Raw genomic sequence first — 26,320 nt, 5'->3', positions numbered from 1 at the left:
CCCGTTTCTGACCAAGATCTACACAGACCGTTTTTTCTTCGCTTTTGGATCCGGAGCTCGGGTGTGTCTTGGTCGCAGTAGGTGATCCCGCAAGTATTGAGTAAGGTACAATAGCTTTACTAACCCATGAGCGTAGATATCAGTTGGATGGAGATGGCCAAGGTCCGACCCGTAAACATTGTGATCGTGCCCATTGCTAATGATAAGACCGCACAGCTTATTCCAACCCTTTTTCTGCACTTCGATATAGAGCTTACAGGCCCAGAGGCAGTCTTGGAGGAGAAATGCTAGTAAGTAGCCCGCCCGCCATTAGAAATGTACCTGATTAATTTGTTGATCATTGTTCCAGCTGGTTTGTTTCTCAAAAGGGCCTGAATGTCAGACTTCGACCGAGACAGCTACCAGCTAGGGAGGGGGGCCACGTCTAAAGTCTGAAGGCTATTTAGTTGTAGCTGGCCCTAGACCGAGAAACTTGCGTCGACACTTTCCCCTTTGGCATGATTGAGGCTGAGCTTTTGATTCTCATACATGTGAAGATCAACCTCAAAATTAGCTCAACTTAGTATCCCACGACAAAACAATTCGCAAACCTAGTCTTTCAAAGGATTCATCTCTCATGGGATGATGTGATCTCGTTACTATGATATCTTTGCTAAATGCCCTCATTTTCGAATCTGGCATAATGTGAGATTTATCGCGTAAGTAGATAAATCCGCTCAAATCAGACCTTAGAAGTCGCGTGCTCCGTTTCCTCCACGTCAATGGGCCCATCTCCCTTCCCATTCTCCGCAATCCGAACGTTCGCTTCTTCGCCATCAAAGATGACAGCAATTTCCTCCAAAGCTTTGCCCTTAGTCTCCAGGAACCATCCATAAGCGATGCAAGCCTCTACAGCCAAGATAGCAACATAGACGATATAGAATCGCCATCCAATGTTCTGAATTCCAATCGGGTTGACATATTGGTTGACGAAGACGGCTGCCTTGGTCGAGAAAACGTATGTTGCCATGCCCTTGGCGCGGATGGAGTACGGCAAGACTTCGACGGAGTAAGCGACCGGCAACGGTGAGAAGGCGATGCAATAGAAGACTTGGTAGATGAAGATGAGGGCCATGACGGCGATGCCGGCGGAGCTGGCACTGGTCTCGGCGAAGCGGGCTGAGGCGATGGTCCAACCGATGAAGACTACGAGCATACCGCAGGTTGAGATGCGGAAGAGGGGGCGGCGGCCGATACGTTCGACAAAGAATGCAGTTGTCAGGGCAAGGCCAAAGTTCCAGATATTGAGTAGGCCATTGACAAGAGCCTGGGTGTTCTTATTTGTGATGCCGACGGTATCCATGATTCGCGAAAGGTCTAGTTGAGTCAGCAATCAAATCCTACGATAAGGCAAAAGAGGAGAGTGCTACATACAGTAAGCAATCAGTCCGTTACCAGACCACTGTGAGAAGAAACCCATGCCTATCATGAGCGTTAGTAAGTTGAATAAAATCCTGTATGTTAGGGAGAATTCTTACAGATGACAAGGAACATGCGGTATCGGTTGCCCTTGGTCTTGACCATTGATGCCCAGGTAGTGCTTCCAAGTCCTTCAAAATGGTTAGTAGATACTCTGATTATCCATGGGCTCTCCAGACTTACTCTTCTCATTGTCAATGGCGGCCCTGATCTCCTCAAACTCCAGTCTAACTAGTTCCGTCTCCTCGCCTTCGCCGTGGTATTGTTTCAGAGCCTCCATGGCCTCGTCCCCACGATCATGTGAGATAAGCCACCGCGGGGACTCTGGAACAAACCAGATGGCTGCGAGCTGTACCACACTAGGTGCCATCTGTAGCAGAGACGGGATCCGCCAAGACCAGGTGCTAGGGATGTTTCGAGTGCCAAAGGTGATCCAGGCTGCCGCGATACTACCGACATACCAACTGTCACGCGCACATCGTCAGTCTCTGAATCTCGTTGTCTCCAACTACTTGATTAAGACGGTACATACCAGGTATTGCAGATAGCTGTAATGGTGACGCGATCCTTGGGATGCGAAAGTTCACTAACCAAGCTCGGCGCCGAAGTCGTTGCAAAAGAAAGACCGAATCCGAGGATAAATCTGCTTACCACAAACATGGCAAAGGCAGTACTCTCGCACTGCAAGATCGCACCAATGATCATGATGCAACTTCCCGTCGTGATGCCCCATCGTCGTCCAAACTTGTCAGCGACCCAGGGAGCAATGGGCGTGGAACAGATGCTCCCCAGAGCCATGATGGCACTCATCAAGCCAAGGACCGCGCCGCGCGGGTTGTCGAAGAAGTCATCAAAGTAGGACACGGTCTGGAGGGAGTTCATCATCGAACCATCGTATCCGCTCGTGGCGTACGATACAACGGCGGCGGGAAAGAGGAGGAAGTAGAGTTTTCGGCGGGCGGCAGATTTGTACCAGATGGGAGACTCCTGGGCGAGTTGCGCTATGCGAGAGGGTTGGTAGCTCTCGCTCGCGGCCGCCGGTCCGCCTTGCTGGCGAGCTCGTCGGGCTTGCTGGTCTTGCCTCGGGGCAGGGAGGCGTTGGCGGAGGAAGTTCATCGTGGCAAGTAGTATTGTAGAAGAACGGAGACGTTGAAAAGAACTCAGCCGGGAGAAGGGTGGCAAGGTTGGCTCAGTAGTGGAGATGGACTTCTGAGTTGACAACCGAGACCAGATAGCTGGGATCTTGCGTGTCCTTATATGCGCGTGGTCAAATTGTCCTGCCGAGGTGGAACGATGTCAACAACCTTCCTGGAACGCTTGGAGACTCTGCCAGGTTTTGCTCGTTGGATTGGTCTCAAGGAGTCTTGCTAGGTGACGGCGTTACGAAGTCGGCATATGGGCTTAGAAGAAGAAGAATTCCGATGGAGCGATATTACCATTGGCGCGGGAAGCTAGCCCTTCACACCTACACACGACAATGTTAGCAGAACCGTACGCTTGGGACGCAAAGGCTCTGCCTGCCGAAGAGGACTTGGGAACTATCGAGACAAAGACAGGGGTTTGGCAAGTCGGATGATGGGATGCGGAGAAGATCCGGGGGCTGGGGTAAAAGCAAACTTGGTCCCCACATCCGGGGCATCACGAGATGAAGTTGTCTGGACGAGTCTCCATGGGGAAACGAACGATTAGAACTTGCGGATGAAGTCAAGCTCGCCTGACTCGTCCGATTGTTTCCGTAGAACGAAGGGCAGCAAAACAGTGTAAACTAGTGAGAACAACACAAGTTGTGTAGCGTCGGCCGACGATAGTGCGGAGTAGGCAAGAGATCCCTGGTTCCTCTTTTCCACAAGATTGACGAATCATGGCCCCTCGGGGGAGCTAAACACTTCCCCCGATTGAGGCTAGACACCGTCGGGGCATTCAAAACCTTCCCCCTAGCGTCCTTTGAGTCCTGCGGCTGATGTCGTCCGTCGTCTAAGCTATGCGGGGCATCCAAATGAATCCCCCGAGTTGGGAACGTGGGGTCGGGGAAGCGTCGAAGTCTGCCCCGAAGGTCCAACGCGGGGGACTCTCAGTCGCGTGTTTGTCTTTGGCGGCGCGTATGTACGAGTTCAGTTAACCGATGCTTTCCACAGAGATGATAATAGGACGTCATGGGGACTGAACTGTTGTGTGGACCTAATGCGAAGACTCCGCAATGGGAGTGACGGATCCTACGAAGTTCTGGCTTGGTACCGTTGCGCACATGCGAACGGTCCTATTTAGGAGCTCGGCTTGCCGTTGGGGTCGTTTGGTCCCTGTCCCTTGGTTCTGCTATCCTCGCTCATTTTGATTCAATCTGATTGCAACAATGTCAAACGGAATCCTCAGAACGTCCGGCTCCAGCATTGTCGATGCTGAGGGCAAGCCTGTCCTTCTCCGCGGCGTAAGTGTCTACCACTTTACACCCAGCATGCGACTGCACGAAGGCCCATTACTGACTGCCTATCGCGATACAGACGGCCCTCGGTGGCTGGATGCTGATGGAGAACTTCATGAACGGCTTTCCCGGTCGTGAGCACCAGATTCGTGCTGCATTGCTGAAGGTGCTCGGCAAGGAGAAGTGCGATTTCTTCTTCGACAAGTTCCTCGAATACTTCTTCACCGAGAAAGACGCCGAGTTTCTTGCCTCAATTGGCTTCAACTGCATCCGCCTGTCTTTCAACTACCACCACTTCGAAGATGACATGAACCCCTTTGTGATCAAAGAGGAAGGTTTCAAGCATCTTGATCGCGCGATTGAGATTGTCGGTTCCTCCAATATTTCTCGTAGTCTTCTACCCGACTAATGTTTCTTCTTGCAGTGCGCCAAGTACAAGATCTACACAATTCTCGACCTCCACTCCGCTCCTGGTGGCCAGAACCAGGACTGGCACTCCGACAACCCGACCGGCTACGCTGCGTTCTGGGACCACAAGCATTTCCAAGACAGAGTCATCAACTTGTGGCAGGTGATAGCCAAGCGATACAAGGGAAACCCATGGATCGCGGGATACAACCCTCTCAACGAACCCGCCGACGTCGAGTGGACTCGCCTTCTCGCCTTCTACGATCGCATCGTCCCCGCCATCCGCGAGATTGATCCCGAGCACATTCTCTGGCTCGAGGGCAACACATTTAGCATGGACTTCTCCGGCTTCACAAAGGTGTTCGATAACTCTGTTTACGCGGTGCACGATTACTGTGGATTCGGCTTCCCGAACCGCATTGGTAGATACCAAGGTCTGGCAGATCAAGATGCCTATATCCGCCAGATGTACGACCGCAAGGTTGCTTTCATGAAGGAGCATAACGTGCCAATTTGGAATGGTATGAAAGACCTATAAGCTTTATTAGACCAATTACTAACAGTCAGCGCATAGGCGAATTTGGTCCGATTTACGAACGAAAGGAGTACAACCCAGACTATGAAGAGCACAACGAAGAACGATACAAGATGCTCGACAAGCAAATGGCCATCTATACCGACGAGGGCATTGGTGAGACGACCTGTCACACAAGATCTTAGACACATTTACTAACAGCTCCATCCGCAGCATGGAGTATCTGGGCCTACAAAGACGTGAACGTCATGGGCATGACCTACCTATCTCCCGATTCCGCATGGCTGAAGCTCCTCGGTCCCATGATCCGCAAGAAGCGCGACCTCGCCGTCGACAGCTGGGCCTACGACGATGCACACCTCCAGCCCAACCTATTCGGCCCCCTACACAAGTGGTTCGAAGACAACGTCCCCGCACAATACAACAAGAAGTACCCGTGGCAGTGGCGCATGCACATGCACGTGTTCCGCGGTATCCGCGGCATCACCATGACGGAATACATGATCCCCGAATGGGCCGATTACTTCAAGGACAAGACATTTGAGGAGCTCGATGAACTTGCTGCCAGCTGGAAGTACGAAAACTGCGTTCAGCGCGAGAGGCTAAATGAGTTGTTGAGCCTCTATGCGCCGATGACGCCAGGGGACAAGAGGTTGGAGGGCAAGGTGATTCCCTCGGAGGTTGAGAAGGAGCAAGGAAAGCCTAAAGAAACTGTATCTGGTGTTGGAGTTTTTGAGCTGGCTCCTGATGAAAAGAAGAAGCATCTTGCTCAGGCTACTGCAACTCCTGTTGCTGTTGCTTCATAGCCTCGACATCATCATGATGCCGTCTGGATTGCATACACTGGCGTTATTTGAGTTTCATAGAAAGATGACTACGGTTTCAACTCTACGCGATTTACTTGCAAGTTATCCTATACTAATTATCTTCGCTTCTCAAGTCAAGGAAGATTGACCATCAAAGCCCTAGGTGTGCTTGGCACTCATCGGGTTCTCCTGCTTGCCACCTTAGACGAGGTCTTTATCATGCAGAACGAGACTCTGTGTTGAAGATAAGGTAGTCTGTCATACTACATCGGCCTTTCACAAACTCATGTTCTTCAGGGAGTCCTTAGTTGCTGGATGAATCTGAGCAAGCCACGAGGATCCGGCGCCTAGCCCGAACATCACGGACAGACCTCCGGCAACATCCCGGCGCCGCGCGGCACTAGGACAGCCGGGGCGTAGCGGGGAAGTTCCCCACCTAATGCCCCCTGAAGTCACTTGAACGTGGGCCCCGACCAGTTAAATCCAGCAAAGAATTCCCTTTTCTCCAGTGGATTTTCCAGTTCCATCTCCGCAAATCGCACAACTCACTCCCGTACCCTTGTGCTCCCGATGCCGATGGGCGGCCGATCATGGATGATACCGCGCCGTCTTCCTCCTTCTCTGCGGCCCATTACTTTCCGGCACGACGCCGTGTATGGCAGGCATGCACCAATTGCCGGGCTCGCAAGACGCGATGCGACGCTGCTAAACCAAAGTGCAGCCTCTGCGTGACGCAGAACGTGGAGTGCGTCTACCGCGACTCGAACCAGCCGCGCATCGAGCAGAATACGAGGATCTTGTTGGAGCGCATTCAGATGTTGGAAGATCGCTTGCTTTCTTCACCGGTGTTTACTGGACAACAGCAACAACAGAGCCAGCAAGCTTCACAGCCGTCTTTAGATACGCCATCACCCCAAGCTACACGGCATGCTACAACTCCGGGGTCGGTACACCGTACACAGCCCGAGGCAGGTCTTGACTCAACGTCGATGAGAGACCAAACAGACGCGGTTCAGACAAGGAATGCTGACGGAGATGCTCAAATTCCAATCCCTTTATCCCATACAGCGAATGCGAACCATGTCTTCGAGTGGCCGATAGTAAAGCAGCTGCTATCAGAAACGGACTCGGAGAAAATACCGCCACGGCCAGCTCTTCCAGGAGGGCTGTGCTCAGCGGAAGCAACTGACATCTTCTTCCGCAAAGATGCAGGCACAGATTCTTCGATCTGCCCTCCAGAGTCCTGGAGATTATTCCAAGACCGGAGTCTGCCAGTATCCATCGATGCCGCTGATAGGTATCGGGAGGTGATCCATGAGTACTTTGCCGAAGTGAACATCTTCTTTCCTCTCCTCTCCCCGGAGGACATCGTCGACACTTTCAATGAAGTAATAGCGTCTGAAAAGACTGCAAGTGCGGTCTCGCCCCTTACTGCGCCGGCGCGGTACTGTCTATTGCTGTTGGTCCTCTGCATGGGATCCTTCGTCTGCACCGGGGATTATCGCATCTCGTTGGATGAAAGAGCAGGCCGAGATGGAGTTCAAGGCCAAAGACCTATAAGCTCAAGCATTATCGGAGACTTTCCAGGGATTGATGAACAACTATGGCGGAAAGCGCGGCTGTTACTGGGGTACATATCATCTGAAATCAGCCTTGAAGCAGCACAATGCACGATGTTGGCGAGGTCAGAATAATGCTTGTATTCTTCGAATTATTCTACCAAAACTGACGACTTGCAGTTTATACATGAATGCGAACGGAAGAGTAGCAGATTCCTTCCACTGGGCACATGCAACCGCCGTCAAGTGCGAGGCTCTCGCGAAAAGGTGTGTACTTAGACTTCAGACGCTTACGATTCCCTTCGGCGAGCGCTTAGGTTACTAAAACAAGCCATAGAGCTGCCACGGGCGCAGAAAACAATGACGGGTTCTCGGACGCCTTCCGCAGACTCTTTTGGGTCGCTCTGATCTACGAAGGTGACTTTGTGTCCGAGATCTCCATAACATTGCCGTCAGGTATAGCGCGATACGAAGACGTTGTGCCCTATCCAGCCCCCGAAACACCCAAGCAGCACAAAGACTTCACCGTGGCCCAGATGACACCAGAAGCAGATGTGGAGAGTCCGGCATCGACATCGTTCTACAGAACCGAGGAACTTGTCGCCTTCCAAATTAGCACAAACGCGGCAATCAGGCGGTTCCTCAACCGGGTCAACAGCGTTGTCTTTGACAGCAAAGACCAGTTCCGCATGACGCGCACTAACTACGCCAACTGGCTACTGCGGATCACGGAGGATCTCTGGTCATACCACGGCGCTCTTTACCGCAATCTGCCCGATTTCTTACTCACGAGCCAGCCTAGAAGAACGCCAGGGCAACAGCAGGAGAATGCGAGTTCACCTATGACTCCTGGCATCATTAGGGTTGAAGAGTTGGGCAACAATCCGTGGAACGTGTTGAGGCTCAAGGGGCGGTACTATGCGGGACAGTACATCATTCATCGCCCTTTCATCGAGTACGTGATGTTGAACATGGCGCACTTCGAGACGCATCCGTGCCGGGAGGCGATATTGGAGCGGTGTAGGATGTGTCTAGAGGGGTGTAAAGGGTTCATCAATGTTTTCGACATTGATCCTGCGAACAGTATCACTGGTTTGTTCGCTGGAGGGATGGTGTAAGTGTGAAATCCTTAGGCTGCAGAGCATTTCTTCTTTTGAGACCCGTCGCTGACATCTCCCTAGGACCTTCACCATGGTCACGATCCTTCGAGTGGCGACGATGTGCCCCGTCTTTAAAGAAAGCCTGCCTGAAGATATCGAGGGGGCAATGTTCGTAGGAAAGCGGAACTTGCGGCGATTTAGCATTAGCGTGAAGGAGTTTGAGTGGCACTTGAGCGTATTGGAAAGGCTTGAGGCGTCTTGTAAGAATAGAATGAGTGCTTAGGTAGCCGAAGACACATCGCTGTCGCATTTTGGGACGCTCGGATTTCGGAACGTCATGCTCGATGGATACTACGATCAAGCAAAAGTGTCACAAACTATCGTTCTAAGAGAATGAAGCTTTAGAACTGAATGGAATTCTTTGTGCGTGATTACGGTGCAAGTAACCTCAATCGAAGTCTTCTAGAAACCTCAATGCTAGGCTTCCATCGCTGCACTGTTTCGCTTCTCACATGTCGATCAGACGAGGTTGGTTGCATCTCCTTGGATCACACGAGTACGCTCACGAGTCGATTGTTTGGGGTGGCTGACTGAATAGACGTGAGTGATGTTTCATCTGAAAGATTGAGCGGTGTCAACGTGGATGCCATCCAAACTTGCGGCGTTGCAAGTCGCTGTAAGCGAAGCCAAATCCATGTGAACCGAAAGCGAATGGGCAAATGAAGATCTCGAAGACGAAAACAAAAGCTTCCCTGCAGAGTCAAATAGAGCAAGAGATGATCTTGTTGGTAAATCTACCTCATGGTTAAATAGAGACGAACATCCTGAGGCTTAGAGCTGTCCAGAGGAACTCAATAACCGTTCTGATCTATCACGCAAGTCATTCGCGCTGGTTTCGCATCTTTTTGCTCTAAATTCCTATCTCTATCGTCATTCGTCCTACTCCTCACAACTTCACTAATCTACTATTCAATTATCCACTCAATTTCGAACCAAGAAGAATTCTCGCCATAGACTTGAGCAATTCTCATCGAATATGAAGTTCTTCGCAAACGCCGCTCTCTTGATCCTGGGGCTTGCAGCCTCTGTCTATGCTAGTGCGTGCCTCTCAATGCTTCCGGCGCCAACACAGCCATCTGCACTTGCATGCTAACATTGACTCCGACAGCTCCCCAGAAAAAGGGCGGTGGCGTTGCAGGCCAGGCCTGCACTGATGGGACATTCAAGGGAACTTGCTCCGCAGACGGTCGATGTGGGTTAGAAATCCCGCCCAATGAGTTGTCCAGCCAGATTGTCGCTGGCCAATGTGGCCGATGATTGGATCCTTCTGCTGTTTCAATTGCATCACAGAGACAAACAAATAGGGCAAATGAATGTATTCAATGCCAAATGCACTGATTCCTTGAGCCGCACCTCTGAGCTTCTGACTGTAGTGGTGTTTTTGCGTGGCTTTTGTCGCATGTACAACGTAAGTCCAGCTGTGAACGCCGCTAGACTCTCGGCTATTTTCGGCCAGTCGCGGCTTTTAATCACCCAACTCCTGATGATATTCTCAGTCGAAGTCTAAGTTAGAATGCGTGAAAAGAGAAATGACGGTTTCAGGGTCTTTGACATTCATCTTTGTCTCAAGTATTGTAGTGAGTCACCTCGCAGCTCATTGGTAGAGCACCGAAAGTGGCTGCATCGTTCATTATGAATCATACCTCGTCAACGAGAAACTAAAACTTCATTGGCAGATTTCTTCAGTTATAGTGGACCGTCTCATTCATGGCGTACATCCTTGGCCTGAAGAGGCTTAGTCCTACGGCTCGGACTTCTGAGCCATCGACCCCGGTGTTGAGAACCCGTGGATGTTCGGAACACCGCCTAGCTTGTTGATCTGAAAATTATGTGAATGCAAATGATTATATAGTCCTGGGAATTATTCGAATGGAGCTTATTTCATTCCACCAATTCAGTCGAAAAGACCACTTCAATTAAGATACAACAACAGGATCTAGTTCCGCCACCTCTTCCAACCAAGACCAGCAAGAAGCTAATTCCACTCGAACGACCAATTATCAATGCCGGGTGCAACAACAACAGCAACAAACACAGCAACAACTGCGCTCCTTTGGAACTCGATGGACTCACTCTCAAAACAGAATAACAACAACATACTTAGTTCGCCGAAAGAGTCAATCGACTCTCACAACGCGACCATGCAACCCTCCATTCCTGGGCAATGCCTGTTCTGCCCCAATCTCTCAGCAGACTTCCTTGGCAGTGTAGCCCACATGCAAAAGTCACACGGCCTGTTTATTCCACATCGGCAACATTTACTCGTCGACCTGGAAACTCTCTTCAAGTACCTGCACCTAGTCATTTTCGATTATCGGGAATGTCTACATTGCGGGACAGAGAGGACAACGGTACAAGCCGTACAGCAACATATGATTGGCAAAGGTCACTGCAGGTTTGACCCAGCAGACCAAGACTCCGAATTTGGCGACTTTTACGACTTCACTTTCTCCGAGGCGGAAGGCAACGAAGAGAGTGACTTTGAGAGCGACATAGAGGAGTGTGATGTGCGAAACCAGCCGGCAAGCCCAAGTCGACAGCCGTTACAGGTTGATGAGGACTCTCTTCGGTTGCCATCAGGCAAGATCATATCCAAGCGATCCTCGGATCAAACTGGACTGTCTATCAATCATCTGAGACGCCGAATGCGGACCCCACCTTCACAGCTAGAATATGCCCGGGTAGAATCCGAAGAAGAGGAGTCTAGCGAGGACCTGCTGCACCATGGTGGGACACAGGCATTGTCTAAAAGAGAAAAGCGAGAGAGGGCAGTGATCACGCATCAGCTAGAAAACATGAGGGCGAATGATCGAAGTGCCTTGATGCACTTGTCTGCGTCGGAGCAGCGATCGCTGCTGGCGGTGCAGTACAGGAATGAGGAAAAGGTGCAGAAGGAGGAACGGCGTCGACAGGGTAAGATTGATCGAAAGGGGAACAAGAACTTGTACGCGTACTGGAACACAGAAACTCCTGTTTACCAGTGTGGATAGATAATGCGTTTTATTAGACCTCAATGAATGATGGCAATGCCTTCTGCGTCAATTTACTTGAAAAGTGGCCATGTGTTCTTGGTATTTTTGTGAGATCAGAGGTGGTTTGGTAAGCATTCTGATGAAAGCTGGAGATAGTTCCAAGGAGCCAGAACCAATGAGCTCACTTAATAGTGAGCTTAATGATGTTGATACAGATTCGTAGATTACGCTTTTAGAACCAACATTTGCGTCGTGCAGTAGACCGACTGGGTTGACCTTGCGTTGGATTGATGTGGATGGAGACCTGTCAAACGTCAGACAGATTGGCCGATTCCGGGATCTCCCACGGAATAGAGCAAAAGAGGAATTCTTGTTCATTTGACACGAATGTAATCACCTTGGTACTTGTCATTGGCCAACAATTGACTGGATGATACTAAGGGCGAATTTCGCACATAAGTCTTGCCCCGAATGCACTACGTGTATGGTTCTTGAGCCCTCTCAGCGAGAAAGGAGAGACGGGTGGTGAATATTTTTGTAAACTGCGGACTTTCTCACTTAAATCAGACATCTTGGCTACTATACCATGCGAAGACTGTGTAAACATGTAACGCCTTTCTCTGTGCCAATGAAGGCTACGAAGAAGACCCGGCGTATATCGATTCCTGCTAAGATCACGAAAAACCAAGCGGGCAGAACGTCGCAGCTTGACAATGTGCGATGCAGTTCTCCGTGCACGCATGCAGTGGAGGTTACAGGGGATGGGTGGAGGGGTTGGCACGGCTTCTCTCCGCGTACAGGGGTGACTCCCTTGCCCTGTGGCTGCCAATCTTAAGATTGCCGGCTCCATTAAGAGAGCGAGAGCGAAGTGCGAAGTATTTCATGCCGTCGGCTTAAGGTATCATGAATTGATTCTGGGACAAAGGTTGACATATGTACATCGTGGAAACAAAAGCCGGTACCTTACTTAACGCTGTCTTCTGTTCTAAGCCTTCACTACCTTATGAACTCTGTAGAGCCTTATAGAGCCAGTCACTCTGATTTCGAGGTCAGGGGACACGAATGAGGTTCAACCAACTTGACAGGTGCCGGTGTCATCAGCGAATTGTATTCGTTGGAGTCCAAAATCAAACTGGTCGGCAGTAGAAACAAGGTTGCCTACCGCACCTGAGCTGTACTCCATACACACATTTTCCACCCACCATTAAACAGACTTGATAAGGCGTACAATGTCCGACAGGCCGCTCTACTTTGTCCGTTGATGCAATCCAGTCCGCTGGATTGCTCCGTGCACTCCGTAGGCCTGTATTGTTGGCCCTAATGGGCACTAACATGGCCTAGGACAAAATTGCGTCCCTGTCACCCTGTCAAGCACGTTTCGAATCGAAATTAAAGTCATGGGCGTGCGGCGCCTGTACCGTTGCCATCCCAGGCGCGCTACCGCTTTCAGGTGACACTTCAATTCGCTGAAGGCTTTGGAAGTGCGCCGCCCAGCCGGTCACCGCGTTTCAGCTGCCCAGGCCCGCAGAATAGGTGCATCTTCACCCTTGCAAAGATACAGCTTGCTGGGATCGACGGCCCACGGGATGCACGGTGGACATGCTGGAGCGGCGGAGGCGGCAGTGATGGGACGAACAAACGTTGAGATCGGGCAGTTCGGGGGAGTAAAGGTGATCGATACTAAAGAAACGCCGTTGGCCTTCTTGGAGGGAAGCCTTTTTGGGTCTGTCAGTGTGAGGTTATCCTTCCTTCATCCAGTCCCAATCCCGTGTCTCTCTCTTTGACAGGTTTGGTGATAAGTCAAACCCCCCACTTCCTGGCACCCCCCTGTTTCTGGCACCCACAAAAACGATGGGATCACAACCCAACCTCCTCATTACTATTAACTATTGATCCTCAACCACACCCACTACAATACAACTGCCAGCCTCACTAGGGCATTCAGAGTCGCTGGATTCAGCCGTAATAACCTCCTTTTCACCCGCTTCGATTTGAGCCCGATGGATATCCCTGATGTTCGCAAACTTCGTGTTGGGATCGATCTGAACAGTCTTCCTCTTCCTAACTGCAGCTCAGGTGAGCCAGCTGCTGCTGGGCAGCTGCCAGTTGCCAGGCCTGCTCTGTGAAGCCTTTTTTCACCTTCCTGAACAGCAGCCGTTGAGTGCTGGTATCATTGTCGAGTTGGGTGTATAAGTGCAGTTGACCGCTGAGCTCTGCCAGCTTCCTGGGTGTCGACCAGACCACTGCAGAGGAAGCAGAATCCCATGGCTCAACAGGGGTAGTTTGTTGACCATTATGGCATCGCTTTTGCCCCGACTGGTTGGTTTGGGTGTGGTGGGCTTAGCAGAAGGCTCAGGTAATACCATAGGGTTCATCAGGGGCTTAACCATCGCTACAGGGTGTAGACCAGTCCACTTCTTCTGATGTTCGAGACTGATAGACCAGCAAGTCGAGCCTTCTGGTAACAGTCCAGGAAGTTCCTTTTACCTATAATGGTAGAGTCGTTCCATTGAGACAAGTAACCGAGCTCCTTCCGATAGGCTGACTTAACAGGGCTGAAGACAGACTGGTCAAGTGGCTGGAGGACATGAGAGGGTGTGGTGGTAAGAACAGTAAATGGATATTGTTAATATAGCAATTCCACATGAAGTCTGTCGTCGTATGACTCCCATGCCCATCCACAATCAACAGTCGAGCCTCGCCCTCAGCCTCGGGCATAGTCTGTGGGATAAACACCTTCTCTAACCATTCAATGGCAGTTAAGTCTGTAGTCCAGCCATTATCTGTTGCTGTAAACTCCACCCATCGTATGGAACCAGATGTAATGGAAACCACTGTTGTTGGACCGTCTTCCTTGAAAATGATAAGAGGACGAAGTGCCCTACCCAAGGCTGAGATACACTCAATGATAGAGACCCATGCCCTCGACCCAGGTTGTTTCTTGCGAACAGACGTCGTCTCAGCCATGCCCAGCACTAACCCATTAGCTCCTGACCCTCGAGGATGCCAGTCTCATCCATATTATATCTGTTGGCTGGTTTGATGTCCTTGATCTCAGGGATAGCAAGGAACTTAAACCAGTTCCTAATGACCTCAGTAGATGCCCCATTAACGCGTCTAGAATCGATGGAACGACTTCTCTGAACCTTAATGATAGGGTTCCTTCTCACGAAGGCATAGATCCAGCCTTTCCTAATGGTTTGGTATCCCCAGCAGCAGCCAGAACTCGCTCTGCGAATTCCTTCACCTGTTGGTGCGTTGGTGCGAGGCCCAGCGAAGCCTGAATGCGAACCCATTGTGCCAGCTACTCTCCTGGTCAGGAGACAGCCTCTGCCAGTCAGCAAAAGCCACTTTCCTAGTCTGACCACCTTGGAGACGTAGTTGGAGGGTTGATCGTGGTATCCCATACTCCAATGAGGCTCTCTTTTGACTCTTGCCGTTTGAGATGTCCTCGAGAGCCTGACGAAGCTGATCTTCGGTATATTGAGGCATTAGATATAGAAGAAGGTATGTGCAAAAAATGAGCCCATTTGGACTCGAATTGAAAATGTTGTGATAAAAGGAGGTTGGGGGTGGGCATTGCGTTGTGGTGGATTTTCGCGTTTTTGTGGGTGCCAGAAACAGGGGGGTGCCGGGAAGTGGGGGGTTTGACTTATTCGTTCGTTTCATTCCCCTTCTCTTCGTACTCCCTGTAAACCACTTCAAGATGCTTCCTACTACTTCTCTTTTGCTTGCCGGTGCTGGCATCGCCAACGCATACACCATTGCCGTGGCCGAGCCCTTCATGCGCAAGAACATCGATCCCGTCGTCATCCCGGGCCAGTACAAGAGCCACATGCACACCTTCTTTGGCTCCGACGCCGTCACCCTCAACACGAACACCTCTGCCGAGCTCCAAGCAGGTTGCTCAACTGCCGAGAACCCCAATGACTACTCCTCTTACTGTAAGCTGAAGCTCAACCCTATGTTTTCTAAAACCACAGCCATTTCCCTATCACAAGACGATCTCTTGCTGACTTGAACTCGAAAGGGGTCCCAACTCTGTACGTCAAGAATGACACCGGCATGACCCCAGTCCCCTTCTCTCGCTTCAGCGCCTACTACGTCGCCATCGAAAGCGCTGAGGTCGCCATCCCCCAAAACTACAAAACCGTCGCCGGAAACTCCAAGGGAACAACACAAGCCGACGTCGAGGACCTCGCCGGCATCCAATGGTTTTGCGAAGGCGACCCCACCGAAGAGGGCAAAGAAGTCGCAGCCTGGCCGACAAAGACGTGCTCCACGCACCTGCAGACCCTTCTCCTCTTCCACGACTGCGTCAACGAGCAGACTCTCGAGTCGGCCTACTCAGGCACCCAGAACTGGAAGGACGGCTTCAAGCCCGCCAACCGGTGCCCGGAGGGCATGAAGCGCCAGCCGCAGCTCCGGTTCTCGATTCGCTACGATCTCCGTAAGGTGCTTCCGGACGGTTGGAACGGCACGCCGCCTTTTGAGCTTGCGTGCGGTAACTCGTTCTGCTCGCACGGCGACTTCATCAACGGGTGGTTGCCCGAGGCTGCTACCAACATGCTCAAGGCGAATAGCAAGCGCGACTTTGCGGGTGTTGATGGGCCTGATGGAAAGTATAATGCTGGTTCCAAGTGCGGCGCCGAGAACGCGGTAAGTAGTACCCTCGACGCAATGATGGTGAGAGAGCATGGCTAATATCAATACAGAAGGATGCTGATCCCAACAATGGCACCTCCGACTACGATGAGAGTGTCAAAATGATGAGCGCCAAGCGCAGCATTGGTCAGCGCTCTCAGTCTCGTCGCGCCTGAAGAGGTATGCCTAGACCTTCCTCATAGGTAGACTATCACGAGTCACCAAGTTTGGTCCCTTGGGCACATAAGTGGCCATCATTTGGGGGGCCACGAAGTGTACAAAATTCTTCTCATTCTGGTGTACAATGTTGAGCTTCATGTATATATAACATGGTTACAAACTCCAAGTGCAGATGAATGACAACCAGAGAACTTCTCTGTACCGACACACTTTGAGGCACCATTCGACAACGCTGAAAAAACACAGGAAAGCATTTCTGCGACAGTGACATTCCTTGATACCATCCATATCTCTCCAAAGCCTAAGGGGTGTGCGACGTCCAATTTACGCTGGAACGATCGGGAAAAGTACCCGTGGTCTCAGCCTCATCATTGCATGTATAAAAGCTTGTCTTACAGCACGGAACGAACTCTGTGAGTTGATCACTGCAAGGGGTTAGTCCGAAAAATTCGCGTTCCAGCTCATCAGCTGGCAAGAGCTAACTTCTTGGCGGAGTGTCTCTGAGTATGGTGAACAGGAAGCGATGGAATTTGAGGTAGCTCTTGATTATGCCCAGGGATATAAGCATTTAATTACGGAGTATGTTTCAAAGCTGTCGAGGCACAATAGACCGACTGCGTGACCAAAAGTCTTCATAGCAGAGTTTATCGATTCTACATCTAGACCTCCACGTACATACAAGCTGTCTCTCGCCTTGGATCAACTCTTTGGAACAATATCGCTCACCCAGAACCAGAGACTGGTCAAAGACTCAGACTGTGCTCAGAAGATGTATATGCCTCATCCCATCAAAGCCGTCATGAAGACCAGCCCAGCAGCTATCACACACTTATAACTGGCGGCTGGGCCGTACTGTCTGGTAGAGCCGCTCACTGTATTGGTAATGGGAACTAGTGAAGCTGCCTGTTAGTCTATTGACCAGAGATTGACAGCAGAATGAATACTCACGTGAAGCGGTAGTTGACAGCGGAGAAAGTGCACCTGAATTGAGCGATCCCAGAGTTGGGATCTGTTCTGGGTTCGATTCATGCGCCGTCGCTGTTCCGTGAAGGCTCGCCGTTAGTGACGTGTCTTTGCTCAGAGGCAGAGTCTCGCCGGGGGCCGAGCCGGATTGCAAAATCAATCCTTGAGGGCTTTGAGCAGCAGTGACACGTGTAGACTCGGATGGTAATGCTGCGCTTGGGAAGTCGACTATGCTGAACGGGGAGTATTGAGGATCGATGCCAGCAGGTATGGTGATAACCCCCGACGCCCTGACATCCTGCACCACCACCGACACTGGGTGTGTGATTGTTGCCACGACGGGGGTTGGACCACACGTTGTGCAGGTCTGAACTTCTGTGGTAAAACCGAAGGGGACATCCGTAGATGTCACTGTAGGTTTCGAAGGCATCCCGCGATATGTCTCTGTGACGGCATACACCTGCTTAGCGAGGCCTGTGGAACAGAATGTATCGTATTCGGTCGTGTAGGAGACTGTGTGCACGCAAGTATCGCATCCGCATTTATTGCAATTTGGAGCCTGTAGTTGAACGGTGATGGGCTGTCCCGTGACGGCAGGTAAGCGGACAGCGGGAGTCGCCATGCAGCTGCCACACAATGGAGCAAACGCCTGCTTGGTGAAGCATTGGACGATGGTCGCAGTACGACATGCAAGGAGAGTCGTTTGGGAAGAAACTTCCATTATTGTGATGATGATGATGATGATAATGGCGAAGAACTTAACGGAGGGATTCGTCCTTGGTCGCTGGATTAAAAGTATTTCACTTCAAAAAATACTGAGCTATAACAACGTTTTATGTCTGCGGGTCTAGTGTAAGGGCATGTGGCTATTGGACTTGCCAGACTCACGTGGAGAAATTGCGCATTCAGAGGCGAGCTGAGGAACGAGTGTTTATGTCTCTCATTATTTAATATCGATGAATGCACATGCGCGAGCTCCGGTGCTCTTTGAACTGTATCAGTATGGGAGCCGCCCAGTGGCTGGCTGAGATATGGAATTTGGTTTCAATGAACATATCAGACTCAACCGTGATGTCGGGACGTCGACCGCCTGGGCCTCAAATTGTGGCGTTTTTTGAGGCGATTCTCGGCCTAGCCTAATAGCTGAATCGCGCCTCACGTTTCACTGCGTTCCAACTCAGTCTTTTCCCAATTATAATCAATTCGTTGTCTAATACTGAGGCTTAATGTCTCGTTGAAATAAGAGTTTCTATCCCGCGGAAATAAGATTTAATGTCTCGTCGTAATATTGTGGAGCATCTTCTTTTGATGTTGATTGCTTCAATTACGAACTACCCTTTGCTCACTTTGACTTATATCTATCTCGAATCATGGCATCCGTCTGCTGCTGTTTGAAAGGGCTCCCACTGTCATGTGCTTCACTTATCTACATCATCTCAATTGCCATCATGAAGCCTCGATCCATACTCAAGTTGCTTTTCCTTCCACAATTAATCTCAGCGTCTGTACAATCCTTTGACGACGAGAATGATTTATCAGCAACATGGTGCTTCACCTACCTATCGACTTACCTGGAGCCTACGACTATTGCTGCCGCTGGTTCAACAGGGCTAGAGACAACGCCAAACTCAACTTCTATCGCTGACGCACCTCTGTCAACGAAAACAACCATTGGGCTTTCCACAAATCCTACGCTTGGGTTTTCTGGAACACTAAGCCTTTCTCTCGGCACTTCTCTCTCGGCCACAGAACAGATTAGTCCGCCGGCAACAACCCCGTTGACAATACCTACTTCTTCTCGACAACTTTCTTCGTCTGCGGCCGCTGCATCTGATACTTCGTTCACTGCACTTACAACGTCTTTGTTAACCAGTCTGACCTCGAACACATTAATCCCTACCTCTGCCACTAATTCCGGTCCCTCTACTTCGACATCCGCGCAGGTCGCTGAAACTGTGATCTTCTTCGTTACCCCAGGGCCCCCTACGACTGTTAAGCGAAATCTGAAGAAACGGATGCCAGGTGGTTTTGTGAACCACAACACCAATGCAGATCGTCAGAGTTGCAACACCGCTACAGTGTTTACCTTGATCGCTGGTCAATTGCTAGACGGCGGCGTTCCAGTCCACTACTCTCCAGGTGAAAGCCATAGACCTTTTAGTGCCGGGGAGACGCCACCGAACAACGCTATAACAACCACATTCGACGTTTACCAGGGGGTCCTCCGATTTTACCATCCATCCCTGCCCGGTATCCAAGCGAGCTTCTGTCAGGATGCTACTGGTCAGGTTCATGTTACCTTCACGTCTCGACCGCCTGATTGTGAGCCAGTATCCCTCTTGGCATACGGAGGTAAGATTCACCAATACCCCTAGCTTTTCTACTTCGAAGAGGAGGTGGCTAACATCCGTGTCATAGTCGATCAGTGTCAAAACGGCCAGATACAACTTCCCGGCTTGCCTAGTCAGAGTACCTCGACAACGACTGCAGCAAGCGCAACTTCGTTGGTTGTCTCACCCAGCACCACAAGCCGTTCCACCGCAAGCGTTACAAGCGGCTTGCTACAAGACACTTCTACGTTCTCCCGCACTATGTCGACAACCTCTAGCGTCGCTGAGTTGCTCATACCATTGAATTCTGGTCCAAGTACCGTATCATTTATAACAGTATCGACCCCAGGTTTTGAACCTCTCTTTCCTTCAACGATTTCTTTAACATTACCATCGCCTTCATTATCTCCATCACTCTCATCATCCATGTTGTCTTCGCTGTCTCCATCGGCCTCAATATCGCCCTCGTTATCGCCCTCGCCGTCATCGACCACAACCTTCTTAACTCAGACTTCCACAAGGACAGAATCAACAACTTCCACCTCGGCACGCTTCTCAAACTCTACAAGTGTTGAGACATCAACATTCTCGGCGAGCATTTCCGACACTTCTTCAAGCACCTCGTCGTCGCTCACAACCAGTCTGTCCTCCAGCTCATCCATCATAACTCCAAGCTCGTCAATTACCACCAGCACAAGTTCTTCGCTCAGCAGCTCAAGCACGTCTGCGGCGCCTTCGTGTACTCCTGGGAGCGAGTTCGCCGCATACGTCTTTGATCGACTTTCTGCGCCTTGCCAAGAACTCATTCGGGTGTTAGCGGATTCAACCAAAAACCCGCGAAACTTGAACTTGACTTTGCTTACCCAAGGTAGATCGCCTCTTGGCAGCGGAGTTACTCCGCTTGTCTCATGGACCAACAACCCAAATCAGGCGAATAATCCCACAGACATCTATGGAGTGCGTGGTCCGACAGGCACGACTTGGAGCAATTCGTGTGAGGTGATCCAACACCGGGGCTACCTAAAGTTCAATCAGGCAGGGACCTTTACCATCACTATTGATGTACCTGATGATTATGGTTTTGTTTGGCTTGGAGGATCAGCATCATCGACTGCGCCCCCCTTTTCGGCGAGTGGCAGTCAGCTTGTCGGAGACGGCTTCCTGCGGCAGAGCATAAGAAACTATGACCTCGTTATAGCTAACACCCAAACATATGTGCCTTTTCGGGCATGGTTTGCCAACGCTGGCGGTCCCGGTCACTTCAATATGCCACTGCCGGCAGGTGTGGAATTCGTGGCGACTTGTCCAGATAAGTCTGCTACTCCCGTTTTCCCTCTATGGGCGGCAGAGAGGTGGAGTCTGTGATCAGCACCACATACACCTCATTGTCCTATTCTACGCGGCCACAAGATGTATGCCTTTCGCAGGATCTCCAATTTCGGCGCTGCTACAGTCAGACATACCCCTCTTCCCCTAGCACGCCGTCACCTCATTTCCTACTTCTCTATCAGCGGCGTATCTTTGTTTCGTCATTCGTCTTGCTCGGTCCTTGGCCATGGGTGTGGCTCGAGTGGCGGTTGCTGCTTGTGGCCGCGTTGGTTATCTAGTTGCCTTTCATTTCGGTCTTAATCATACGTCAAGTCCAAGCATACGTTGCGTTTACTCGTCTGTATGACTCATTGCAAATATATTCGTGCAACCTTCTCGCTGATGGCGCTCTGCTGCGCGAGCTACAAGACCTTTCTTTCTCTGCGAACTTCTTTACAGACCTGAATAAGGACTATCAATGCACATGCATCCTCAATCTGACCCTCGAAAGCTTTTCAATCCTGACTGCTATTAGGCGTCGCTGGCGGTGATTCATCGTACCTCTCGGCATCATCAGAAACCTTCACTACCGCGCTGGTCGTCCAGATATGCTTTCCGCTATCCATCTTGAGCCCCGAGATCAGCCCTCCTTTGATACTGACTGTTGACTTGGGCAGGCCATGCTCATCGTGAGTGCGATGAAAGATTCGGGTCCCGCATAGCCTGCAGAAGTAGCAGTCCATGTGCCCGCCGCTCTTTGTGGGGCGAGTCCAGACCTGGAGCTTCGACATGAGATCTTCCGTGAGCGGGAATAGGCCATCAGCGGGGAAGATTGCCGATGTACCAAATGCTGAAGCAGACTGCTTGCGGCATTGCGAGCAGTGGCAGCAGTAGATGTCGATGGGTTTTGGAGCTGGGGTCTTGAATGTGACTGTGCCGCATTGACATTCCACGTTCATTTTGAGCTGTAGCAGTCTGATTATGGTTGAGACTGGGTGAAGTTGGAGCTGCTGCGTTGCTAATTCTTCAGATGATATGACGTCTGCTCCTCAGTTGGATTGTTTTTTCATCGCGAAAATGAAAACCAGCCAGCAATAATAACAACTTTGATGGATGCTGTGATGATTGTTCAGGTTTGACACGCGAAGGGCGCCAGTGATCAGCTGGTTTCGCTTGACTTGAGTCATCATCGTTGATTGGCTGGCTTCTTGCAGGCGCGTGAGCGCTCACTACTTCCAACTCAATTCCCTGATTACTGAGATTGTCTGAGGTGTATTTATGTTCGCAAGGATGCGCCTCACTCACCCATCACTCCCGTGAGGTGAGATTGGTATTTCAGTGGGATCAGTGAGACAAGACTGAAGTGAGTTAGCGATGAATATGAGATGAGTCAGCACTCAGACGTGACCTCAAGCCCCTGAGCGCTCCCTTCCCCCGGCCATGTGTAGTCTGAACTAGTGCCAACTTCAGCGCGTCAGTGATCGCTGGCGTTCAAGCCTTCTTATTTAGCCGGGACGAACAGTCGTCTGGTAACATCACCAACTTCATCTGGTTAAGAATGATATCTTCCCCAGGTTCCGGGAGATCTCACCCTTGGCGACACCTGGTGCCGCTATGCCGATTCAGCCGCCGTTGAAAAGCACGTGGACAACTATCCCCGGCACCCAAAGAGCTGAAAAGTCTGGTTCTGTTCAATATGCGGAGAAACCATCGTCGTCTGAATAGCAGCCGCCCTGATATACCCTAGTCAACTCGGCCGGGGTGGCCCATCAGACCCCCGCCAAAAAATTCTCCCTTTTGACCGTGACCCTCCGTTCCAGATTAAGCACCCCGCGACCAGGAAAAGAGCCTAAATGAGACTGCTCAATCAATGCTGTCACCCGCTTCCCTCCCGCACACTCATCTAGATTGCTCTTGACCCAATGTAGTCGAATCGAGCCCCCTAGAGGCCCCTCACTGCCGGCCTCGCGCCGTGGTACTCTTAAATCTTGCCCCTGGGAGAAGCAAGGTTCGTCTTGAGCCACGAAGCGAACTCCCGAAGAGGTCGCATCCGGCCGTTCACCCCATGTCCAATAACCCCACAAAGGAGGTGTTCCCGTCTTTTTTGTTCTCTAGTCGTGACGAGATTGAAGTGCTTCGTGTGGGCTCATCATCGTCTGTTGAGCGCACCTCTTGGTTAAGCATATATAGACGGCTGCCCAGCCAGGTCATTCCTGTTTCTGGAAGCTTCATGTCCACAACCATCATCAGTTCCCTCGCTACTCTACATTCTTTGACGAAAAAGCCCGATTCGCCCAACATGCTTCTCGATACCATCGTCACCGGTCTCCTGATGGCCGCCAGCGCGGCCGCCATTCCCATCGAGAACCCCATGGAACTCATCAAGCGCGCCCCGAGCGCAGGTGTCGTGATCCAAAAGTGCGCCAAGCCGGGCGTCTTCGCCCTCGCCTACGACGACGGCCCATACCAGTACACTTCCCAGCTCGTCGACATCCTCAACAACGGCGGCGCCAAGGCCACTTTCTTCATGACGGGCACACTCTACGGCTGCATCTACAACCAGCGCACCGCCGTCAAGAAGGCCTTTGACTCTGGCCACCAGATCGCCTCGCACACCTGGACGCACCCGTCTACCTTTGGCAGCCTGACCACGGCGCAGCTCACGACCGAGATGCAGAAGCTCGAGCAGGCGATGGTTAACATCATTGGCAAGAAGCCCGCCTACATGCGCCCGCCGTACCTTGCTACCGGCGGATCCGTTCTCTCGACGATGAAGACGCTGGGATACAAGGTCATCACTGACGATGTTGACTCTGGCGATTGGAACGGGCAGACTCCTGCGCAGAGCGAGGCCAAGTTCACTGCTGCTGGCGCGAGCGGCAACGGACACATCCCTCTCATGCACGAGACCTACGCCACCACGGTGCAGACTTTGACCCCGTGGTTGATCAACTGGGCGAAGCAGAACAACCTCAAGCTGGTTACTGTTGGTAAGTGGAGTGTGCGAGTAGACTCATGCAGCCGGTAACTAACCTCTCTAACAGCTGAATGTCTCGATGACGCTAGCGGCGCGTACCAGTCTGGCTCCTTCACTGGCAACGGTGCGACAACTTGCTAGAGGCAAGAACGATGATGTATCTTTTCCACCTCTGACTAAGGGTGGCGATAGTGATATGGAGATTTCGTGGACATATTATTCCGTACATATTTATGATGCCCAGCGCATACTGAAAATAGGAAAAGCATTGGTTTCTTGCTGCAGATGTTCCGGCCACCCGCACTCGGCAAAGACTGGACACCAAAGTGATACGCCTAGATGTGTTCCAGTGTCGTTCACGTACCATACTGATCAGTTTCCAACCCTTCTTGACCTCCAAAGGTACTCCGCGCAAGACCTTTTTACCAGATTATAGAACAACTTCACTAAATAGGGACAACCTCTGGCTTCCATGAGATTTCGTGGCCAGGTACCACCCTTACAAGAATGACGCAAAAGTACAGAAAGTTCATCTACAATCCGGAGACCTAATCGGTGAGTGAAAAAAGCTCTCATTGTCGATCAGACTCTTGACCCTATTTCTGACGCTATGTCTGGAATCTCTATTGCCATTGTAGCATCACCGCGATGCTTGATGTGTATTCTCAGCAGTATACACGCAGAGAACCTACTAGAAATAGTAGCAATACTGATGGGACCAAAAATAGAGCTGGTAAGAATATAATCTCTAGAGACTGTAATAGGAGTATGAACAGAGGATTGAATTTACTGAGTAGCACGCCATTCTATCGCGTTCTGATCCGCCTTGCTGTAAGCGGTAATTTGCAGCACTCCACGACCTATACATGTACACAAATCCCTGCTTTTACTCCTTTATAAGTACCATGATCGAGCGCAAGTTGGCTCTCTATACGTCCTTGCATGACGTTCTTCGGAATCATCGAGTAGTTCGAGCTTTGGCCAACGCTAGGTCAGAGTCGCTCGCTTCGCATCCTGACAAAGTACGACGACCTGAGCAAGATCCAGAGAGCCCTCCCGGAGGAATGGATGCATCATTATTTGGAACGCACTCGTTTCCTCGATGTTCCCGGCCTGGTGGACGGGAGAGAGGGCTTCGACAGGTGCATCAGAGAACTCTGGAACCTTGTGTTCACGAGCTGGGATACCAATACCATAGTCTCTCCCCCAACCCCTGCGATCAATCGTCAAGCTTTCCATACGACCATGCCGTGGGTACTTTGGGAGAGGACGCAGTACTGTCCGCTGAAAACAGAGCCCGTCAGAAGCAGGGCCATGCCATTCCCGCCGTCCCCGAATGGCGCCGCCGCGGTGCCACCATTTACCTCAAGGTGAACCTGAATTGGGAGGGAAACGACCTGACATTCCCTTTTGTGGATGTGAAGGGGGCGTCCTTCCAGGCCTCCATCAAGTACGACTTGGCTGAGAATATCACCATCGAATACGCCAAAGGGCTTCTCTCCACCAGTTGGGACAAGGTGGAGCTTAGCCGCCTCGCAAAGGCCAACAACTCCCTGATGGTGTACTGGTGCCGAAATGCCCGGCTCAAGTCCCTGCGACACGAGGCCCGATACCCCAACCCGCGAAGCCCAAGGCCCGATCCCGCCTCTCTGCCGTCGTCAGCTTCCTCTTCCGCCGACAACGGCGCCACGGCCGGCCCGCGTGGAACATACAATCCTGACCGAGCGACGGGTCAGCGAGGAGTGGTCATCGACGAAACATCTCCGGATCTCTCGAAGTTTACACACATCGAGTCATCAAGGGGTGTGTGGGCCCTCCTTTTGCGGCCTGGGTATCGCGGCTCGGGGATCTGCGATGGTGGGGGGTCGACGGGAAAGGCATCGTATCAATCGAGGTAGGTATATGACCGAGTATCTGCGACAGTTAGTTCCCTCTTTTTTCTTTTTCTAGTAAGACTCAAATAGAGATTGCAATAAAGGGAAAAAAAAGTCTTACCATTTAATGCGTTTCGGGGGATGCTGTGAGGATAATGAAAGAGAAAGGGTGGAGGAATGTTGGAGGTGGGTGTATTCTGAGGTTTCTGGGTATGGAAAAAATGCGTGCACAAGGTTCGATTGTTGACGTGACGCGACTTGTCGACGGAGGGAGAAGGAGGAAGAAAAAGACGGAAAGAGGGGAGAAGGAAGTCACGTCGCGTCGAAAGGTCTTTCTTCTCTCGATGTCGTTGATGGGTATTTGGTTCACTCTGCGTATTCCATCATCGACCTCGGTGTCCTCAGTCTCCTTCAATTCGCCCACATCTGAAGTCCAGAGACCGGATGTAGAAGGCGCATGAGGCTCAAACTCATGTAGCTCCTGCCGTGACCTCTTCTGCATTAACAGCTCATCCCATGTCCGGCTTGCTTGCCTTTGCCTTCCTACTTATGTCACATTCCATGTCATTATAGAAGACCTACTTGCCTACTCCTGCGAATTAGGCATGCATAATAAGGTGGAGGCTCATAGATGAGATGCTGGCTGCTTTAAGGGTTAAAAAGATGAAATGACGATATATACGCTTTATCCGATGCGTACTCTCTGCGCTGAATACGTACTGTATAT

General features: G+C 51.1%; 10 protein-coding genes across 10 annotated transcripts; 7 read left to right on the top strand and 3 right to left on the bottom strand.

The window, feature by feature from the left end:
* Positions 1-139: 139 nt before the first annotated feature.
* On the bottom strand, positions 140-3,215 carry HER10_EVM0010470 (lactose permease; the record flags this gene model as incomplete). Its single annotated transcript, XM_035483121.1, has 6 exons — positions 1,991-3,215; positions 1,642-1,922; positions 1,518-1,589; positions 1,414-1,461; positions 800-1,356; positions 140-196 (listed from the first exon to the last, which is right to left on the bottom strand). The coding sequence occupies exons 1-6, from the start codon at positions 2,572-2,574 to the stop codon at positions 140-142; spliced, it is 1,599 nt and encodes a 532-aa protein (XP_035326324.1). The 5' UTR covers positions 2,575-3,215.
* Positions 3,216-3,690: 475 nt separating this feature from the next.
* On the top strand, positions 3,691-5,626 carry HER10_EVM0005600 (murein transglycosylase; the record flags this gene model as incomplete). Its single annotated transcript, XM_035475209.1, has 5 exons — positions 3,691-3,883; positions 3,957-4,244; positions 4,302-4,806; positions 4,860-4,976; positions 5,034-5,626. The coding sequence occupies exons 1-5, from the start codon at positions 3,809-3,811 to the stop codon at positions 5,624-5,626; spliced, it is 1,578 nt and encodes a 525-aa protein (XP_035326184.1). The 5' UTR covers positions 3,691-3,808.
* A 487-nt stretch (positions 5,627-6,113) lies between these two features.
* Positions 6,114-8,568, top strand: HER10_EVM0004226 (uncharacterized protein; the record flags this gene model as incomplete). Its single annotated transcript, XM_035473878.1, has 4 exons — positions 6,114-7,310; positions 7,366-7,452; positions 7,523-8,299; positions 8,367-8,568. Exons 1-4 carry the CDS (start codon positions 6,217-6,219, stop codon positions 8,566-8,568), a joined length of 2,160 nt encoding a protein of 719 aa, XP_035326143.1. The 5' UTR covers positions 6,114-6,216.
* A 1,669-nt stretch (positions 8,569-10,237) lies between these two features.
* On the top strand, positions 10,238-11,335 carry HER10_EVM0010844 (TRI15; the record flags this gene model as incomplete). The annotated part of the gene is made up of 1 exon (XM_035480291.1): positions 10,238-11,335. Exon 1 carries the CDS (start codon positions 10,349-10,351, stop codon positions 11,333-11,335), a length of 987 nt encoding a protein of 328 aa, XP_035326340.1. The 5' UTR covers positions 10,238-10,348.
* A 3,688-nt stretch (positions 11,336-15,023) lies between these two features.
* Positions 15,024-16,137, top strand: HER10_EVM0004664 (uncharacterized protein; the record flags this gene model as incomplete). The annotated part of the gene is made up of 3 exons (XM_035474300.1): positions 15,024-15,261; positions 15,348-15,976; positions 16,033-16,137. 3 exons carry the CDS (start codon positions 15,024-15,026, stop codon positions 16,135-16,137), a joined length of 972 nt encoding a protein of 323 aa, XP_035326158.1.
* An 825-nt stretch (positions 16,138-16,962) lies between these two features.
* On the bottom strand, positions 16,963-17,825 carry HER10_EVM0009728 (uncharacterized protein; the record flags this gene model as incomplete). The annotated part of the gene is made up of 2 exons (XM_035479205.1): positions 16,963-16,993; positions 17,086-17,825. The coding sequence occupies 2 exons, from the start codon at positions 17,823-17,825 to the stop codon at positions 16,963-16,965; spliced, it is 771 nt and encodes a 256-aa protein (XP_035326303.1).
* Positions 17,826-18,552: 727 nt separating this feature from the next.
* HER10_EVM0000448 (uncharacterized protein) lies at positions 18,553-20,799 on the top strand (the record flags this gene model as incomplete). The annotated part of the gene is made up of 2 exons (XM_035470231.1): positions 18,553-18,703; positions 19,595-20,799. 2 exons carry the CDS (start codon positions 18,553-18,555, stop codon positions 20,797-20,799), a joined length of 1,356 nt encoding a protein of 451 aa, XP_035326019.1.
* Positions 20,800-21,134: 335 nt separating this feature from the next.
* Positions 21,135-21,870, bottom strand: HER10_EVM0001384 (glutathione-dependent formaldehyde-activating enzyme). Its single transcript, XM_035471132.1, has one exon. The coding sequence runs from the start codon at positions 21,699-21,701 to the stop codon at positions 21,258-21,260; it is 444 nt and encodes a 147-aa protein (XP_035326051.1). The 5' UTR covers positions 21,702-21,870; the 3' UTR covers positions 21,135-21,257.
* A 993-nt stretch (positions 21,871-22,863) lies between these two features.
* HER10_EVM0001493 (polysaccharide deacetylase) lies at positions 22,864-23,860 on the top strand (the record flags this gene model as incomplete). Its single annotated transcript, XM_035471238.1, has 2 exons — positions 22,864-23,732; positions 23,787-23,860. The coding sequence occupies exons 1-2, from the start codon at positions 22,973-22,975 to the stop codon at positions 23,858-23,860; spliced, it is 834 nt and encodes a 277-aa protein (XP_035326054.1). The 5' UTR covers positions 22,864-22,972.
* Positions 23,861-24,964: 1,104 nt separating this feature from the next.
* HER10_EVM0006340 (uncharacterized protein) lies at positions 24,965-25,617 on the top strand (the record flags this gene model as incomplete). Its single annotated transcript, XM_035475927.1, has 2 exons — positions 24,965-24,969; positions 25,014-25,617. The coding sequence occupies 2 exons, from the start codon at positions 24,965-24,967 to the stop codon at positions 25,615-25,617; spliced, it is 609 nt and encodes a 202-aa protein (XP_035326205.1).
* Between the last annotated feature and the right edge of the window lie 703 nt (positions 25,618-26,320).

Source organism: Colletotrichum scovillei (assembly GCF_011075155.1).
Source record: "Colletotrichum scovillei strain TJNH1 chromosome Unknown Contig00012, whole genome shotgun sequence".
NCBI lineage: Eukaryota > Fungi > Ascomycota > Sordariomycetes > Glomerellales > Glomerellaceae > Colletotrichum > Colletotrichum scovillei.
The sequence above is the reverse complement of the archived record's forward strand: the minus strand, read 5'-3'. Positions and strand labels throughout refer to the sequence as shown.

What these genes read in the sequence shown, in the direction of transcription:
- HER10_EVM0001384 (XM_035471132.1), bottom strand. Translation starts at nt 21,701, where the DNA reads ATGAACGTGGAATGTCAATGCGGCACAGTCACATTCAAGACCCCAGCT.